The following is a 20504-nucleotide window of genomic DNA, read 5'->3' as shown; positions in this document are numbered from 1 at the left end:
GGTGGAGGTTAGGGTTATGGGATTGGTGTGATTTAGGCATGGTGAGAGTTTTGAGGGGGCAGGGATGGATGTTGTTTAGGGGTGAAGAGGGGCCAGCAAATTAAAGCATAACAAACAATTGACAATGTAAAAATAAAGGATATAAATCTGAAATAACACTCTGTGGTACAGCACTGAAAGAATGACCTCCTACAAAAATGTTTCTAAATATAAGACCAGCAATTATTTGCATTTATACTTTAAAGAGAACCATGCAAAAGCATATTTAGAAAAAAAGGCATTCTATGAATTTGGTTTCTATGAAATGGTAAATGCCATTCTTCATGCAAATTTCCATTGAAAAATTGGGGTGAAATGGTTTTTCAGTAACGGTGTTTGGTGAAATTGTTTTGCTATGAAATCACATACAACCGGCAGCCATACCAGGGGCAGTTCTTCCAATAGAACGGAGGAGCGTCGCCCACTAAAATGCCCCCAGAGATGAAAAATAAAATAGTAATGAAGTTAATTAAGTACCATTTTTATTTGTCACCCTGTCCCGAACCAAGTGTCAGGTAGGGGCGGACCCTGCTGAATGGCAGCAGAGAGGAGTGATTGGCTGAGCGCTGACTGTGCACTGTTTAAAGCAGGGGTCTCCAAACCGGTCCTGGAGGGCCGGATCCATTTCAGATTTTTTGGATATCCCCATTGAGATACATGTAGTAATTTTAAAAATCTGGCATGGATCCGGCCCTCCAGGACCGGTTTGGAGACCCCTGGTTTAAAGTGTGCATGTCCCTTTGGCCGGCGGTTTTGCGACAGCCATGCACACTTTAACCCTCTCAACCCAGCTTGAGAGCATTTGCAGGTCTCGAGTGCCCTCGAGAGCTCCCTCCAATCCTGGTGCTACTCTCATGCTGGTTTAGCAGCATGAGAGAAGCGCCAGGATTGGTTAAGGGAGTTGGCTGGGTTGCTGACGTCACACAGAAGAAGAGGATCAGTGGAGGAGTAAGGCTGCGGCACAGTAAGGAACTTTTTATTTTATTTATTTATTTAATGTAATCCCCCCCCCTCCGCCCCCCACACACATAGACACTCACACTCACAGTAGTTGCCAGCTGCCACTGGGCCATACCATACAAGTGGGCTCTGCTGAACAAAGGACATTATGCTATGAATCATCGAGATGGCATGAGTGCTCAGTGCTGGTGGCTCATAAGTACCCTCTCTGGCGATGGCACTCTCAAGGAGCAGTTTTTCAAGTTGTAAGAAATGCCAATGAGAAGATGAAGGCACCAGACAAATGTATACATATTTTACATTTATATTTTATAAAACCAGTAGACATAATTATGAATGAAAGAGCAGACACTGCCGTTTTATTAATTTCACTTTCTTCTAAAACGAAAATGTTTATATTTAAAAACCTTATTATTTTCTACAAATCGATAGATATAATGTTGAAATAAATTTTTAATGACAAAGCACATTCTGGTTTTCAATCAGACATTGATGTTATTTATAATCAACAAATATCAGGCAGCAAACGTTTGACAATCAGACATAATTAATGAACGAAGCTAAGAATGTGCAGGGTTCTTTTTTTCCTTCGTTGTTTTTAGTGCCTTGAAGCTACCAAATGGTCTTTCTGGAGAAAACCAACAACCTCCCTTCCATTGCCAGAGAACAGCAAGAGGCGCGCGCCTTCAGAGCTTTGCATAGTCCTTCAGAATCAGCTCCAACTTCTGGCTCAGCATGATATTGCCTTTCACTTTCAGCTTGCCAGCGAAGAACGCCTAGAGGCAAAAGAACAAAAGACAAGGAAACATCAAATCCGAAGCATAGTTTCTCTTTAATGACAAGATATGAAAGCCTCGCACACCGTGGGCGCCCGGGGACGAGTGTAATCAGCTATAAACACGAGTCTTTGCAACGGATACGGACACAAGAAGAGAGCCATACACATTTGATTTACTTCAGTCTGGGTATTTTCAGTGCCGCACTACTGCTGCTGAGGCAGGTTTATGGATCGAACAGACATTTAGAGGAAACCATCCAAACAAGCTCAAATACAAAATGAAAACAACACAAGGAAAGGCTGGCATTAAACTTCCCATATAGGTTTAAGGCCTCCTCGCAAGCAGTGTTCATCCATCGCATGAACTCACACATTTAAAAGTCGCACATGATCTCACAAATGGAATCACAAGACATCATCAATTACTTTATTGATGATACTTTCAATTACCAGGAGCTGCGGAACTTCAGTTTTCTGTATGTTGGACACAAACTAGTGTTAAAAATACCAGTCACTGAGTTTACATTTACCTCTGCTACTTTGGCGCTTTATGAGCCCATTATGTATCTCTTCTAAAATAATGTATTGATGACTAGGTATTATTTAATAATCAAGGGGTGTGTGAAGCTTCCATCAGGCCACATTCTTACTTGAAGCTCACTTCTCTGCTCTTTCCTTGCAGTATAAGTGATTTCAATCAAGGGATAGGTTTTGGTATAGAGTGCGGGACTGTCCAGGTTCACATCAGCCACTGCTCATACTCAGAATTTCTTGATGAGAACCTAAGTTATTTTCAGATTTATTGTTCAGTTCCATCAGTGACACTGATTTTCTTTTAAAATGTATGGAATAAAAATAGTTTTTTTTAAATGTTACCACGTTGACATATTCTTATTACTTCCATACATTCGTGGATAGAAATGCATTTCCTTTCTCTGTCTCCTATTGGATGTGAATACATATACTATGGAATAACTGAAAAGGGACAGATTAAAAGTCTTGTAATCACAACATTTTAATTTCTTTTTACCCTGCTTATTGTCTATCTCCAGTGCTTAGACTAGGCCAGCACTGGTATGCGCAGTGGGGGGGTGAGGCGGGGCAGGGCGCGGAAGGGGGGGGCAAGCAGACGGACGACGACATAGGTTTTATTTATTTATTTAATTATACCTATTCCGTCGTCTGTCAACTTGCCCCCTCAAACTCTGCCACGTTTGCCAGTGCCAGGCGCTGCTGCTTGGAACGAATATAAAAGTGGAGGTACTCGCTATCTAGAGTACCGGTTTGCTTCTAAGAAGTGGCAGAGCTCTCTATTTTAAGTACGCCGCCCCTGCTGAGAAGTGATACTACTCAACAAATAAGAAAGGGAGTTAGAGGAATTTTAGCTAGGCTCGCCCTCCAAATATTAAGTCAAACAAAAAGGTCTCCGTTTCCAGATACCTAAGAGCCTTGCTAGATCGCAGTCAGCACACACTGGGGTTGACTGTGGAAATATGTTATTGTGTACAAAAAAGGAGAATTGCTCCTTTTTTAGGTGTCCCCTCACTCACCGGGGTTGCCCCACGGTGACATGCTTCATCATTGGGGCCATCCCAGTCCAGTGGAACTACTTGCATTTGAAAAGGCAATCCTGAAGGATGTGATGGACCTGGACACCGGGTCACTGAAAACATTTCATAATACTAGTAAAGTTGAGAAGGAAGCCATACATGAACTGGCTAATGACACAAGCATTACAATAAAACCAGCCGATAAGGGCGGAGCTATTGTGATACAGAATTCAACATATTATGAGAATGAGTGTCTGAGACTACTAGCTGACCAACGGAATTATGAGATTCTGAGGGCGGACCCGACAGAACGCCTGAGAATTGAAATTGCAGGAATGGTGGAAGAGTGTCTGATTAACGATTGGCTATCCAAAAAGGAAGCAGACTTTCTGGATAATAAACACCCAAGGACTCCGTATTTTTATACGATTCCAAAGATCCACAAAAGACTGGAGAAACCACCCGGGAGACCTATCGTCTCAGGGATCGGATTTTAACTAGAGCCCCTGTCTAAGTTTGCAGATGCATTCTTAAGACCACTTGTACAAAAAACAGAGACATACTTACAGGACACGAAATCAGTATTGTGCCTCATAAAAGACCTCACCTTTGACCCCTCCACACAGATATTGATCGGTCTCGACGTGGAGAGCCTCTATACGAGCTTGCCCCACAAGGAGACACTACAAATTCTGGAGGATATCCTATTTGAGAATGAGTGGGATTACAAAACACCAAGGCATGTGGTGTTAGAATGCTGTCGCCTCGCATTGACCGAGAATTTCTTCCTCTTCCAACAAACAATATATAAACAGACCCATGGAACAAGCATGGGAAGCACATTCGCGCCGAGCGTGGCGGGACTGTATGTCCACTGGTTAGAGAAGAAGAAAATCTTGAGTACAGACAACCCCTACTCCACCAAGATCCAGATGTGGAGACGTTATATTGACGATGTCATCCTCATCTGGAATGGGAATGAGCAGGAGGCAAATGCCTTCCTTGACTGGCTGAACTTACAAGACCCCTTTCTAAAATTCACCTCTACAATGAGCCGAGAACAACTAGTCTTTCTGGATTTAAACATCAAGGCTGAAAGAGGGATACTGACAACCACAACACATTTCAAACCGACATCAAGGAACTGCCTACTAAGCTTTGAAAGCTTTCACCCACGACAACTCCGGGAAAATCTGCCTTTTGGACAGTTTCTACGGCTAAGGAGAAATTGTTCTGAGAAATGTGATTATGAAGTGCAGGCCAAAGAGCTGTGTACAAAACTACACCAAAGACAATATCCGCAAAGGATTGTCCAAAAAGCCAAAAAAAGAGCATCGAATAATAACAGAGATGCACTGCTGGAATCAAAACCTAAGGAACCACCTACAGATACCTCTGAAAGAAGACCTATCTGTATCACTACCTATACTGTAGCCTCACAGCAGGTAACAAAAATTGTGAAAAAACATTGGAAAACGCTGAATAGTGGAGGTTTGAACATCACCCAACCAATGTTCAGTCACCGGAAAGGGAAAAATCTAAAAGATCTAGTGGTACACACACGTCCAAGGAATATGGAAGGTCCTATTCGACGTTTACATCCGTTGCCACTGGGTCACCACCCGTGTTCTAATTGCAGCGTATGCCACCTAACCGAAACTACTAAACAGGTGACATGTAATACAGGCCTCGTCTGGGATCTGAAAAACTTTTCAAATTGCAATACATCAGGGGTCGTATACATGATAACATGTGTGTGCAATTTGCACTACATAGGAATGACAACCAGGAAGGTCAACACGAGAATGGTGGAACACCGCAGTAACTTTAGGTGTAAACACTCGAACACAAAAATGACTACACACTTTTTAGAAAAGGCACACACGCCTAATGATATGCGTTGGGTAGTTTTGGAAATCCAACAGCCCCATGCTGGCATGGAAAAGAAACTACTGGAAAAAGAACAACGTTGGGTGTTCAGACTCCGCTCTCACATAGTGGGACTAAATGATGATATTCCTTGGGGGCAGTTCACTTAACTGAGAGATGTCTTTTGCAGAAAAACTAAATCATAACTGTAGAAACTCATTGACTGTCCTCAATGTAAAGAACACCACCGACCCAATACTGTTCAGGAACCACAATGGTCTAATCTGACTCCTAAGAGTCACCTCTGGCAACCTCTATAAATTAATTTGAGAGACTGAAAATAATCAATAGGGCAGAACTGTTTTTTTCATTATCTGCCAAAACCCCCCCCCCCCCGTTTCCTCAAGGAGGTTATGCCAAAAAAATTAACTTGTATGCTTAAAATTAACTTGTTAATAAATAGCTTGATAATTTGGCAAATACTTTGCACAACACCCGAAATTAGACCTATGGTGTGATTGTGTCCGTATAATCCTATTTAAGAGCGTTTTTATATTACAAATACGGGAACGGTACACCCAAGATGGCCGCCACCCACACGTCATGAATCATGACACAAGACTGCACGCTCTAGTTCCCGTATGGACGTAGCCACGCTAGCGCAAGCATACCGCGAACGGCACTTCCTTATAAACAGACCGAAAACCCTCGGTCCGATAACATCCGGACCGGAGGGACACAAGTAGGTGCCTAAATGTAGGAGGTATCCGGTGCACAAGTAAGTCAAAACGGGGTCGCGAGGACCATCAATGGGTCAATTTAACATTACTAATCGGCCCGCAGCTTGGTTATTTACGAACTCCGTTTTTCTCTCACCAGAGTTGCTAGGATATCGAACCCCTCCGAATCCATGGGGCCCAGTTAGGTCTCAGGAAATGTATGTATGAGTGTGAATGACAGATGAATGCTTGGGTGTGTCACTAAGAGAGGTGCTTTTTTAATCACGTTACGATGCACGAAATGAATCACGTTTTGTGCATGAATACAACCACGGTCAACATGTCCGTTTATAGATCACAGGAAATCATCACATTTTCTGCTTGCAAACTATGTGTGATAAGATATGGGGGTATTCACCCCGTGCCTTTTCAAGTTGTCTTTTATTTTTCAGGAACCACGTGTTTTTTGGAACAAAATACGTAGGTATCATTGCATGCACTTAATAGAGTTTGCTGCAGTTAAGATTTAATAATTAAAATTTTTAATATCTCATTGAAGAGTTAAGGAGTGGCGAACACAGGGCTGGTCCCTGTGTAGTCCCGAAGAAGTGCTTGGGGTATGCACGAAACATGTCGACTATAGGAGTTGATAGGTACATCTGGACACATTAAGTTTAGGGCAGCCTATCTTTCCACCCCGTTTTTAATATTACCACCTAGAGGCAAGAATAAAGTTTATTGAAAACCTACTGGGCAGGTATTTTTAAAACACATCACATCGTCCACTCCCCACAATTACACATGCACCACACATAGTCTTAAAAAGTGCTCCTACGTAACTTCGCAAGTCGCAGCACGCCCCAGCCCGTAGAGGACTGGGATGGCCCCAATGATGAAGCATGTCACCGTGGGGCAACCCCGGTGAGTGAGGGGACACCTAAAAAAGGAGCAATTCTCCTTTTTTGTACACAATAACATATTTCCACAGTTAACCCCAGTGTGTGCTGACTGCGATCTAGCAAGGCTCTTAGGTATCTGGAAACGGAGACCTTTTTGTTTGAAGTGATACTACTCCCCATTGAAAATAAAAGAAGCGCAGGCACTCACTGGTTGACACTACTTGCCCACTTTAATCATTGCCTATCTGCAACGACGATTAAAACAAGGCCTTGTTACCTTCTTTAGGGACGTCAACACAATTCGGCACTGTCCCTCGTAATTGCTTGGATCATTCAAGACATTATAACCCCCCTTAACATAGTTAATTCCTCCCTGGTACAAGGCACACTCAAAGCAGGAGAGGTCACCACATTACTGAAGAAAGTAAACCTAAACTTCAGCATTTACCATCCCTTCACTCACTCACTATTTCTCAAGATGAGTGGAAGTCTAGCATCTGTTTAGTCTTGCTCCTGGATAGTCCTCATGCATACATAGACCAAACCTAAACAACTGTCAGTCCAGACTGGACACACATTGTGCCTCATTAAGCTATTCTCCTCAGGGAAATGGAAAGAATGAAAACTGCCAACATTCCCAGGTGTGGGCACTATTTACCATAATGAAAGATATGACAAGAAATGTCATCAAAGGGCATCCGGCCTGGCGAAATCACAGAAAGTTTCAGCAGGACTTCTGCTTGAGGACATGATGGCCAGTGACATCACGTTATACTTGCCTAAAATCACACGGAGTAATACTATAAGAGTTCAGGATAAAGTGAAAACGGTCAAAAACTAACACCATAATGCCAAAAGCTCAGCCAAAGGGAAACAAAAAAGAGAATACCGTACTAAACTAAAAACACGACATCAACATACCGTACTGAACTCATAACAGGAGAGTAACATCACCCGTCATTTGTTTCTAATACATTCCCAGAACCTCAAAATAATCCAGGCACTTTAAACTGGACACCAACATAGGCTGTGTAGCGTTTCCAAAAAGAGATATCTCCTTAACTTCTGCTAGTATTATTGCATTAATGCATGGATATAACTGCCATATCCTTTCTCAGGATTCTTGGACAATAAGGCATGCCTGGGCAGAGCCTTGTATCAGTACTGTCTTACCACTGATGAGCCAAGGCCACCGCACTATTCCCTTCAAGTGGATAAGCAAGTTACTCCCTTTAGGCACTCGACTTTCCAGAAGTAGCAAGTCCCGCAATCAAAGCATACTCTAGAGCATTGCAGATCTTCAGCGGCTGACAATGAGAGCAGATGGAGCCCAGTCATACTGCTCCTGTGTAGATCTTCAATTTCCACGCATCAAGAGGAAGAAGTCACAATGCTGCCAACTCCTACAAGCAGATCTGTGGGTAAAAGGCATTGTGTCTTGTGAGCGCAGAAGGTATGGTCCTGCTGTGGCAGGAGAGCACATTTGGGGGCGCCTGCACTCATAGCTTTTTGAAGAACATGCTTCCTGGAGGCCATCACCATCAGCAATTGCCTAGACCGCTTGGGATAATGTCAAATCACTAACTGGCTAGCGAATAGGCTATTGCATTGAGCACAAATATTAGATAGGAAGGAAAATTAGTCAAGTGGCCAAGTTGCAGATTATGTACTCATTATTGGGCCATGTAACAAACTTTTGTATCATGTCTTGCCCCAAATGTGTGTTCCATGGCAAATCACTTTCGCTTTCTATATTCAGTTAAAGTCGCGGCCAAAAATTGGGAGCAAGTAGAGGCACAGTTCATTGACTGCGGTTTACAAAAACATTAATTCACACTAAAATACCTTTGTGAGCTTCAGATGCTCCCTACCTATAAAGCATTCGTAAAATGAAAATATTAAATAATCTTTAACTCACGGCGGTATTCAGCATCACTTACATCTTTAAAATGAATGAGAAACAAATTAAGCTTTTCCAAATAAACGGCGGGCAGGATGGACTCAAAACCTGAGATTTTCATATCTACATCATTACACCAAAAGTAAGTGCCTTGCAATCCAAAAGGAAATATATACTTAATCTCCGTACGATAGGTGGATGTGGTATCTTTCTGCAGATTCGTCACTTTGTGAATATTCTTAGGGGGCAAGACAGGTCCAATAACTTTTCCCTCTGCAATAACTCTCCAGCAGTGTTATATGGCACCAAGTGGCTTCAAACACTGCCTTTTCTGCCCAGGGTGAGACAGCAGGAGGTATGTTGTGCTGGTGTCACAACCTGGTATTTTTTCTACTTTGCATCAAGCTGTGCAAGGAGCAATTAAGAGAGCATAACCGATAATGACAGTAACAGAATAGAATGCACTGAACACCTTAAGCCCTTACTAATATGCCACTAACTAGTCAGGAAAGGACTGAGCGTGTTGGGAAATCTGTGGAAAGATGCAGTATCCATTAGAAATATTGTTCTCTAAGGTTAGTAACTTTTTGTTCTGATGGACACTTCTTCCTCCAGATGCCTGACCTGATGGATGAGTCTAGGAGCAATACCCTACACAAAGTGGTAACGAGTTGTGTCAATTACCCAAGGACGTCATGTACCTCAGCCTTGATAAAAGATCGGTCACTGTGGGCCTGAGCCATGAGGAACAATGCGTAGAAAAAGTATGTAATGACAACATGATGGCTGCCGGACAAATATTAGCCATTTGGAAGCCCCCGGAAGGAGCAGTAGAAGCTGGCATGGCCATTGTTGAGGGGGCTTGAATGAAGACCGAAGGGACCCATTTTGGCCAATGCATAGCAGATCTCAATACAAAGGGTAACCCATCGTGAGTTTGCTTCCTTACCGCTTTTTCCTTCTTGGCTCCAGTAAAACCACCAAACAGGTGATTGTTCACTCTGTCCTGACGCGCAATCGATACAGAAGACCAGAGCACAACTGGGAAGACGGCTGGTCTGGAAGGGAATGCAGTTCACTGAGTGCGAACTCCAATAAATTGGCATATTCAAATCCTCATCCAATCTGGGGAGATTAAGCTCAGTTGTGCTCGATATTCCAGCATCTTCTGCATAACTCAAGAGAAGTGGTATCAATAGAGACGCGTAAAAAGACCATAAGACCAATCGGACCTGAAGGCATCCCCAAGTATACAGAGCGATACCAAGAACAATTTCTGTTCAGGGCCTTGGAGAAGCGATTCCTTTCCTTTACTTCTGGGTAGAGCTACTGCCCATGTTATTGTAAGGAGAGACAGCTGACTGAATCGACACTCACTTTCAGTGTGCCAAGAAAGTGAATCCCAAGTGGAGAAATGCCCCATTGCACAGTCTATCGTCACAGTTGTGTGACCTCCCAAGAGAGAGTCCAAGACGCAACACCGCCCTAGCTGCAGATATCATTACCATTCATCCAAGTACAGAAATGAAGGGACTGTGGCTCTATTGTGAAGTCCTAGTCACTGCCAGCACCTAGATATACACTTATGGCACAACTGGCAAACAAAAGGTGAACCACAAACTGTAAGCGCTGCGACCCCATAAAGGACCTCAGGTAGTGACCTGTTAGCAGGCATGACTGAAAGGTGAAAGCAGGTGTCCTAGAAATATAGAGGCACAAGCAAATCCCCTGGGTTAAGGGCCAACGGCACCTGGATTAAGGACACCATTTTGAACTTTCCCTGATTAATGTACAGTTTCAAGAGGTGGCGGTCTAGGAAGGGTCTCAAGCCGTCATCTTTCTTAGCAGGGCCGGTCCTAGGATTTTTGGGGCCCCAGGTGAATGGGAAGATGAGAGGTCCCTCTAATTTGCATGCACCATCACAAGAAATGACATCACAGAAAGTGACATCACAGGACATTTAATCTTCTTTGGTATAGCTGAAGTGACCTAGTGTGGATCAAAAGCTGAATGCCCAAATGAAATAAGACTGTCCATTTTAAAGCTGTATTCAATGGATTACAATAGTCACATGGAATGGAAAATTTAGGCACAGGTCTCACAAAGATGGATTTCCTTACTCAATGTCATTTCGTTGTTGCCAGATTAGTGCATGATTAAAATTCCAGATCACCTCAGAAAATTAATTGAATGGCATCCCTATGTTACAATTATGCAATCGGGGATAGCGAAATAAAGTTGAGTTCAAATACATGTACCATTTAATTTTTATTGGAAAGCTTTATAAATCACAGGTCAGTAAAGAAAGTTTAAGATCACCACGGTACTAAAAAGGCTGTTTAAAATGTGAGTTTTTACAGTCCCCAAAGTTATACATCATTTGATTTATTCTTTTCATTTCGATCTTATACTGCTGCATTTATGTTGGAAAAATGAAAATGCAAGTTCCAGAATGCAAGAAAATAACAGCAGGATGAACTACTTGCATGTGGTATAAAGAAGCAACTTGAGACCTCCTCTGATGGAAATCCGTGTTAGTGAAAGTTACAGTTTTCATATAAATCACTTTTACTGTGACTGGAAGAGAAAGATGGATGATGCACTTATTCTCAACCATTAGTGTAGCCAGTTCTGAGGATAAGGCGGTGGACAGCATTGGTGTGTGTGTGTGTGTGTTTACGCAAGTATGTGTGTTTGTTGCAGAGGTAAGCTAGTGCTGTTTATCCCTGCCACTGCAATGACAGTTTAGGGCTTTGTATCTTCTGGACTGAGAAAAAATATCAGCAATTAGGTTTTGCATCAAGACTACTGCAGAACAGTGCAGTTTCTTAGCTAGAAACTGGAAGCCGACCCCTTACTCATCCCCGGAGTATTGGTCTTACATACTCTTGGAGTCAGGAATAAGTTCTTGCATCGCATTGCTGCGGGATGTTACTAAAGAGTTCTTGCTGTGGTGGTGAATTAGGGGGCTTGCTGTGGCAGACCCATAATAGGGGGCACGTTATGGGTTTGTCAGCAAGTGTGACTTGAAGTAGGGAGTCAGACTTTGTTTAAGGGGGCACTTCAGAGAGCTGCAAAACGTTTGCCATACCGAGAGGCTAGCACTGGCTGACAGGGGTCACAAATGTGCTTTTCTCTGTAGAGCTCTTGAAAATGACACTGAGAATACACTATTACACCGCTTATTTTGGACACCTTGCATATTGCTTACAAACACAACAAACACTTCAAGCACAGCTCCTGGTACTACAAGGCAGCTCTCTCTAGAATCTTACAGTTAAAACAAAACATGCTACAATTTACAATTACTAAACTAACATTCAAGTAGCAGTTGGGTGTCACTCAAAATGTCCTACGCATGGTGTAGATATGCCATAAGTACAAATGGCAAATACAGAAATGTCACACAAAGACAAGGGAGCAGCCAGAAAATCAAAATATCCCCCCCCCCTTCTTTGAACCAAAGCTTTTATGGCACCAAGTCAGTGAAGCAAGTCATCACAATCCTACCCAGAATAACTCTCTCCTCTCTGCCATCCAGCATATATCAATTCATGCACCTACTGATCTCCACCATTTCACCTTTACATTCAGTCCTCCATTCATTTTTCCATCTATCATTCAGTCTTTCACTATTCTGTTCATCCGTGTTACCATCCACATTCAAACCTATCCATCCATTCCCAAACCCATCCATCCATTATTTAACTTATTTATCCCTCCATCCACCCTTTCATTTCTACATCCAGCCATCCATCCTTTCAATCATCCATCCATCCTACCACTCATCCATCCGCACTGTCACTCCATTCTTTCCCTCATCCATGTTATGTTATGTTATGTTATATTAATTTATTATGCGCACAGATACTCCAGCCAAGGAGCGTCCCGGCGCAGACAAGGTAGAACATAACACAACAGAAAAAATGGAAAAACATAAAAGCAGCTAAAACAGGAATGTTTTTATAGCCCTCCAGAAAGTCAAGAGGTCCTCCAGCAGGCGAATTTCAACAGGAAGGAAGTTCCATGCTGACGCAGCTTTTACACTAAACGAGCAGCCTCCCATGCGACTGAGCCTGAATCTGGGGACTACAGCAAGGGCCAAGCCCTGGGAACGGAGGGTCCGGGTGGGAACGTAAAAGGAGAGACAGCTAGATAAGATTTCCGGGCCTATACCTCTCAGAATCTTAAAGGCAAGGCACAGAACCTTAAAGAGGATGCGCTTCCTTACAGGGAGCCAGTGTAGGGAACGAAGGACATTTGCCACCGAGCTGAATCTGGGCAAGCCAACAATCGCCCTAGCCGCAGCATTCTGAACCCGCTGCAAACGGGTTAACTCGGCCTGGTTGGCCCCAGCCAGAAGAGAGCTAGCATAATCCAGGCGAGAGATGATAGTTGCCTGGATCACTAGCTGCCTGGTCGGGGCGTCAAAGAACTTGAGAACAGGTCTCAAGCCCCTTAGCAGTCCAAAACAACAGGCCGCAGTTTTTTTAGTGTGCCCTACAAAGGAAAGGCCCTCATCCAGCCAGACCCCCAGGTTTTTCACCTCCGGTACCGGGGTCGGAGTGGGTCCCAGCTCTGAAGGCCACCATTGGTCACCCCACATCTCCACTCCCTTACCGACAACCATCACCTCCGTTTTTGTGGCATTTAGCTGGAGACAGTTGCCTGTCAACCAGCTGGCCACCGCTTCAGTCCAGACTGAAACCTAGGGGCCTCAATCTCCGCGTCCCCGCTGAGAGTAACCGCCAGCTGTGTGTCGTCGGCATATGAGACCAAAGTTAGGCCCCACTGCCTAGCGACATCAGCCAGCGGTCTCACGTAAAGATTGAACAACGTGGGACTCAGCGAGGACCCTTGCGGAACCCCCATGGCCAGCGGTTGGAAATTGGACTTGAAGGGAGGGATGGCAACACAGAAGGAGGGGTCATCTAGAACGGAGCGGAACCATTGCAACGCCTGACCGCCAATGCCAGTCTCCTCAAGCCGATGCAGGAGGATGCTGTGGTCTACCGTGTCAAAGGCGGCGCTAAGGTCTAACAATATAAGCGCCGCCGTTTGACCAGCATCCAACCTTGCACGGAGATGTTCCACCATCACAAGTAACGCGGTCTCCGTGCTGTGACCAGCACGGAAGCCGTTTTGTGTGGGGTCGAGGGCATTGGTCCGTACAAGATGTTCAGACAGGGCCAGATTGACATGGGCCTCTGTGATCTTAGCTGGCCAGGGTAGCAACGAAATGGGGCGATAACTTTCAGGCTTGGACGGGTCCAGGGAGGGCTTTTTGATAATTGGGGACACCACAGCTTGCTTCCACTTAGCTGGAACTACTCCCGTTTCCAAGGAGAGGTTAACAAGGGAACATACAACTGAACGTCCCATAAAAGCCTGATCTCGAAAGAGAGCAGGCCTTACTGGATCAGATGGGGATCCAGATTTGACTTGCAACGCAAGTTTATCAAACCCCTCCAAGGTATGGGGGGGGAAGACAAGCAGAGTAGTCTGATGGGGAGTCCCACTGGTGCTTTCCCGACCGGACCCTATGCTAGGGAATGTCCGATAAATAGCTTGGACTTTCCCCAGGAAATAAGAAGCAAGGGATTCACAGTGGGAAAGGGAACTTACGGTCGTAGAGGTAGTCCGCTTTGCCATGAGATCTTTTACGGCCTTAAAAATTGCTTTTGACGGATTAGTACTGTTCCGGAATTCTGCGGCATAAAAAGCCGCTCGAGCTCGACAGATAGCCCGATGGTAGAGCTTAACGGACCTGGCATATTCAGCTTTTAAATCAGCCCCATAGGTCTTCCTCTAGGCCCTCTCAGCCCGTCTACAGGCACCCTTCAGGGCACGAAGGGCGCCATCGTACCAGGGACTCGACTCTCTAGAGTTGATTTTAGTCGATACAATGGGTATCAGAGAGTCCAAGGCCCTAGTGATCATTATGATGTCCGGGCACGAGAGGCGGTTGTAAGGCAGCACCGACTTCCACCACCCATGTTCTAGGTGAACAAGCATGCTGCTCCCACAACAGCACAGGCAGGCAGCTCCACTACTGGCCCTCCCAGACATCCAGGTGGGACCACACAAGTCTTCAAAGCCCATCCACACAGACCCGGGCAACCAGGTACCTGGCACCAGGGGAGGGTAGTCCAATCCATACATTGGACATCTGTCACACAGCAGGGACCAGGGCTCACACCCTCTGTTGAGAGTCCACAGCTGAGGCAGTGGGCCCTGGCACACTAAGTGACAGAGGGTGATATTCAAGCTATTGTAACTGACCTTCAGGAACCCTGGCACTGTTTCTTATGAATTAAAGTCCACTTGTCTTTGGAGAAGCCAGGGTCTCCAAGTGTTGGGTTTTCAGAGCCTGATGCACCAGGCTAGGCACTGAATTGCCAGGTGTCTTTTCAGACCTGGTGGCGATACCCTATTAAGTGGCTGTTGTGCCGGCGACATGACATATCGAGCAGCAGGATATGTATCGAATCAAACGCTGTTTAATATTAGGGTATAGCCACCAGGTCTGAAAATACACCTGGCAAATCAGTACGATAGGCACAACAGCCATTATATTCCACTTGTGATTACGAATTTAAGTTGACGTCGCAGGGAGAGTTCTTAGCTGAGCCATCCTGTTGATTACGTCTTCAGTTTAAAACAACGAATAGCAGTATAATCGCCCTGACAAAGTTCTTGCCTAAAAGAATTAAACAAAATATTCCTTTGTGTTTATTTTCAAGAGTTGTAGGTTAGTACAAGCACACAAAGTCTGCACCATTGCCCCCAAGTTCCATGTGTAGGAAGCATCGTTTAATAAGATAAAGATTGTAGACGTTTCATGTGGGGGCTCCCTAATAGGGGCCCAACCGCAAAGCCCGGGTTGCGGGTATGTGGTGTCTGTCTCCCGACCAGTACATGTAAATTACGGATCATTTATCATTTGAACTGTTAAGCCCTGATGAAGTTTAATGCCAATTGAACAAAATGCGTTGGCTGGAGCTGTTTTGTGATTTCAATGAAATAAAGGAAAATAAACACAAAGGAATATTTGTCCGTCTATATCTTTTGGAAGAGACAACTCAGTGTTGCACCCCTCCATAATTACTCATGTATTGATCTGCGTCGCAGTTTGCACCCAACAGCGGCGGTGCTGGAGTTGTTTGTGCACACTTCTATTGACTACTTTAATCAACTACCACAAGAGGAACTTAGCAGTGAAGTGCGGCTCTCTTAGGCCGCCGTTGGTCAGTCACCTTAACAGGTGTCCTAAAGCGAGCTCTGGGAATACAGAAATCTCCAGGAATGCAGAAGGGCAAAGGCTAGCTTGATATAGATCTTTAATATGGATAATGACTGAAAGTAGGGCCTCGCGATCCTTCTAACTTTTTGGGCTTTCCATCAGGAGGTGTCAAAAAAGTTGCCACAGGAATAACTGGCTTGTGGCGGGCAAGAGATCACAGTGACAACAATTTTTTATCCTTTGATGCCGGCTCTCCCTATCATTGGGAAGCAGAATTCACCAAGCATTGAATTGTTTACCGACCAATAGGTAGCATTAGCTGGGATTAGACCATTGTGAGATAGGTTAGCTTTACCCTACTGATGATGTATTGTTGCAAATTGTAATCCTGCTGAGTATGAGAGGAGCCAATAGGGCGAAGATACTGTCTGTGGGATTATGACTAAATGCCTCTAAATCAGAATCTCCCATTCAGTGCAATAGTACCTCGCTAAGCCAAGGATAGCCAGCTTCAGGGCCAGTGCGTACAGCTGCTCGCTCCGGGGCTGGAGCCTTAGCACACTGCATTTCTGTGGGGCACCCAATGCTAAATCATTCATAGACAACCTGATTCTGGGTTAGGGTTATTGAGTAACAGAGCAGCTACTTCCCTGCAATCTACTGAAAGTCATCCTCTGAGCCGAGCTTTTGTCTCCATCTGTGGGTAGTTGCTGCCCCTGGCATGGGTGATGGGTGGGAACAGCCACAGCTTGACCCATGTGAGGTTGTCTCCTTCACATGTCTTGGGGTACGGGGACCTCCCGGTCCTGTACCACCAGATACAGGGAAATCGGAGAATGATTGCTTGCAAGTCAGCAGGATGACCAGATGACCAGACAGGGTGCCAGTGGAGTCACTGGGAGGAAAAACTGTTGATGTCGCTGGGAAGAGCCTCTAAAGCACTAGCCTAAGAATGCATGGCTGCTCTGGTCGCCATCAGCTGCTGTGGCCCTGGGCACCCCGGTCGTCAGGTTAGCCTGGGCACTCTGGGCGTCAGGTTAGCCTGGGCCATCAGGTCGCAGGCTGGCTGACCAGATAACTGGAGGCTGCCAGTGTGGCTAATACATATTTGCGCCTTCTACGAGTTTTGTAAGCCCCCACTTCATTGGGGCTTAATAGTCACGGAAGAACAGCTTCACATGAAGGCCCAAGAGGAGAGAGGGGTTGGCTGGCGTCCTAACCTTCGTGAACACTTCAGGGTCAGGCTCCAGGAAGGTCGAAGACACTGAATTGGGCACACTGAGCTAATGGACTGGGGTGACAATCCCTACTCAGGTCAGGGTGGGATGGGTGCAGATCAGTAGGATTCTTGTGGCCCTCCAGGGATTGGAACAGATAAGCGACCTCTGTGAGGGGTCAGCCACCAGGCAAAAGCCACCTAGCCTGACTGAGGAAAGGTGGCATTACACCAGGGAAGAGTCTGGGGATCCTGAGGGCTGAACAGTTTCAGTAATCTTCAACGAAAGGTGTGAGAAGCCATGGCCGCAGGCCATGGATCCAGGCACAAGGCTGGGCCACCTTCCCTACTGGAGGCAGGGTGGTGTCGGCCTTAGAGGAGTCTGGTACACCTACGAAAAGCTACAGTAATCTGCAATCGGGTTGGGGGACCATGGGACGCCTGTTTCCCGCAGCAAGGGTTGCTAGCCTGCAGGCAGAGCCTCCTAGTGTGTGGGAGGAGCCTCCAAGCCTACCAGGGGTATGGTGGCAGCCAATCCACAAGGGTTTGTTAGGTTTCAAGACTTCAACCAATTAACATTTCGGCTTCTAAATGATGTGTTGGCTAGAACTTCACCAGTGAATGTTCATTCACAAGGAAGTGTCAGCCAATGGAAAAGAATGGGTGTGCCAACTCAGTAAACCACATCACCAGCCAAGCAGAACTAATTTAAATTTCACACAGCCATGAACAAAACAAAAGAATGGCAATCTTTGTTGAAGAATGGACATTTTAACAGAAAAATATCACAAACAGAGCAGCAGACATCATGTGATTTTTTTTTTTTTTACAGAATTAGCCTGAATGAATGAAATGGGTTTTATAGAGCGCCCATAGCTGCCCTGAGGCGTCCAAGCGCTGAGATTACCACTGAGGCTTAGGTTGCTTGTGGGAAGGATATCTACCCGACTACTGATTAATAAACAGGAGCGTTTTCAGCTGTTTGCGAAATGAGATAAGATCGGGGTTGGACCTTAGATGCTGGGGAAGAGCATTCCACATCTTGGCCACATTATAGGAAAAAGCCTATGCAGAAGAAATGAAAATCTCCATTGTATTACATAAAGTGGTGCAGAGACATACTATCTTATTGGGTAATGTTGTATGTTTGGTCCTCATGGCATCATGAGAAGAAAGCTGAAGGATTGCTTTGACTTTTAACGGATACATCTTGTACTTGAAGATTTAGTAATGAAAAGACAACTCCATTATAAATGAAAAATACATACATAAATATATTTGTAGTATAGAATGTAAGATCATGGTAGCTCAAGCTCACCAAGAACACGTGTAAACTCAGCAAATTACTTCTAAAATTCAAAAGATATGGTTATGATATAAAAATGAATTGTGGTACGATCCGTGCTAACGGTCAGACATTTCATAATAATCCTGCTTTAAAAAAGCAGCTCATTTAAAAGTCAATCACTGCCTCTTAGCACCAACATGAAATCCATGTACTATCATTTGATTTTACCTTTTGAGGGTTCAGCTTTCCCATTACAATCTGCATGAAATCAGCATCAGAAACAGTAAAAACTGTGTCCACATGACCCTGGGCGGGTCCTCTGTATGCCTCACCGGGTCCATTCTTCAAGTTGATAGCTGTGAAAAGAAAACCCAATTACTGCAGGTTACACTTTAAAAATAGATAATTCATGGCAGATCCTTTAAAAGGCTTTTCTCCCCTAGGAAAACTTTAAATTTGCAAAAATGATTAATAAAATACATATCACCAGTAATACGTTCTTGCATTACTACACACTGGGTGCAGAACTCTGATCCTTCATTTGAGCTGTAGAAAAATAAGTTGAGAGAATAGCTGTTGGCTGAGCAATCCTCATGACAGAAGTGAGAAAGAATGCTACGCTAATGAAAGATCTGCATGACTGAAGAGATGAACAAGTTACTTACTCAGGTGCTAGACAGGATCTGGAAGATTTCACAGCAGTGGATGTTCCAGTGGGCAGAGCCTTAAATTGGGACCTTTTAAGATGCTAAAAAGAAGCCAATCAACAGAACGGGGATGTGGGAGAGCAGTGAAGAATTTACGGTTAAAGTATCCACCAAAAAGAGCGGTAAGGAAGGTTAAGTAACTAGATGTTCTAGTAAATACTTTCAAGTGCAAATTATTCACCTCAGAGTAGATACTGACGCAGTTCCTCCATCAGTGGATGGCTTGTGGAGTGGACTCAGACAAAAAGGTCTTACAGAATGGAGCAAGGCAGTAGTGCTTTGTGAGCATATGCACTGATGTCCTTGTCGCAGCCTGATAGATGTCAAGGACAGGTATTCTGAAAGCCAATGCAGTGGTAGCAGCCTTAGCCCTTGTGGAATGGGCTCTACAATCAACCAGCGGCTGCTTCTTGCCCTGTGGACAGCAGATAATTCAGAGGACTACCCATCTAGACAGTATCCTCAGCCTTTCCTTGCTTTGCCCTGCAGAACTCCATAAAAAGTTGGTCATCCACCCTTTGTTCCCTAGTACTTTCAATATAAAAGCTTAATGACCATTTGGTATCCAGTTAAAGAAGCCTTCCATCCTCTTTTGAGGTAGAAGTGGGGGGCAGGGTGATGGATTGCCCAGCATAGAAGGATGTCACAACTTTAGGCAAGAGACAACTTGAGTACTCAACACCAGTTTGTCTGGGTAAAAGGTTGTAGGGCGGTTGCACTGACAGTGCCTGAAGCTCAATCTCATGGCAAGCTCAAGTATTCACAATGAGGAAGATGGTCTTTAAAATCAGGAGATGCAGCGCGCAGCTGCGCATAGATTCATAGGGCATACACATGTGAAACATCAAGTCGAAGGTAAGGTCCCACTGTGGCATCAAAAACAGTTTGGAAGGATATACATGTTAAACCTTTTAGAAATCAAATCACAACAGGCGATATAAACAAGGGTGATTGGTTCAGTAAATGGAGAAAGGCCGGTAGGGTCAAAAGATGAAATTTTGATAGTGCCCACTGCAACGTCTTGCTAGGCCAAAGACAAAACACACAAAAGAGCATCCAACAGCTTTGCTTGTTAGTGGCAGTCTTGCAGAAACCACACAAGACCATACATTTGTCCAAGTGGCTGACATAAATGGAATTCAAGGAAGGGCACCTGGCATCAAGGATGACATCCAACATTTGAGGTGGCAGAACAAATTCAGTCAAAAACGGATGCTGCTTAAACTCCACGTACGGAGATGTAGATTAAACAGATTCAGGTGAAGGACCCTCCTCTGCTGCTGCAACAGAAGATCCTCCCAAAGTGATAGCCTGATCGGAGGACAGATGCTCATGA

At 44.6% G+C, this 20504-nt stretch overlaps 1 protein-coding gene across 1 annotated transcript in view; it reads right to left on the bottom strand.

Moving 5' to 3' along the window:
• Positions 1 to 1329: 1329 nt before the first annotated feature.
• Positions 1330 to 20504, bottom strand: part of HSD17B4 (hydroxysteroid 17-beta dehydrogenase 4) — an 883985-nt gene continuing 864810 nt past the window's right edge. The window contains exons 23-24 of the mRNA XM_086961070.1: positions 18690 to 18817; positions 1330 to 1775 (exon numbers count right to left, since the gene is read on the bottom strand). Of these exons, the coding sequence (XP_086817196.1) occupies positions 1686 to 1775; positions 18690 to 18817 (218 nt within the window). The 3' untranslated portion in view covers positions 1330 to 1685. The remainder of the gene's footprint in view (positions 1776 to 18689; positions 18818 to 20504) is intronic.

This window comes from Lissotriton vulgaris, chromosome 3_1 (assembly GCF_964263255.1).
Source record: "Lissotriton vulgaris chromosome 3_1, aLisVul1.2, whole genome shotgun sequence".
Lineage (NCBI taxonomy): Eukaryota > Metazoa > Chordata > Amphibia > Caudata > Salamandridae > Lissotriton > Lissotriton vulgaris.
This window is presented reverse-complemented; position numbering and strand designations above follow the sequence as displayed.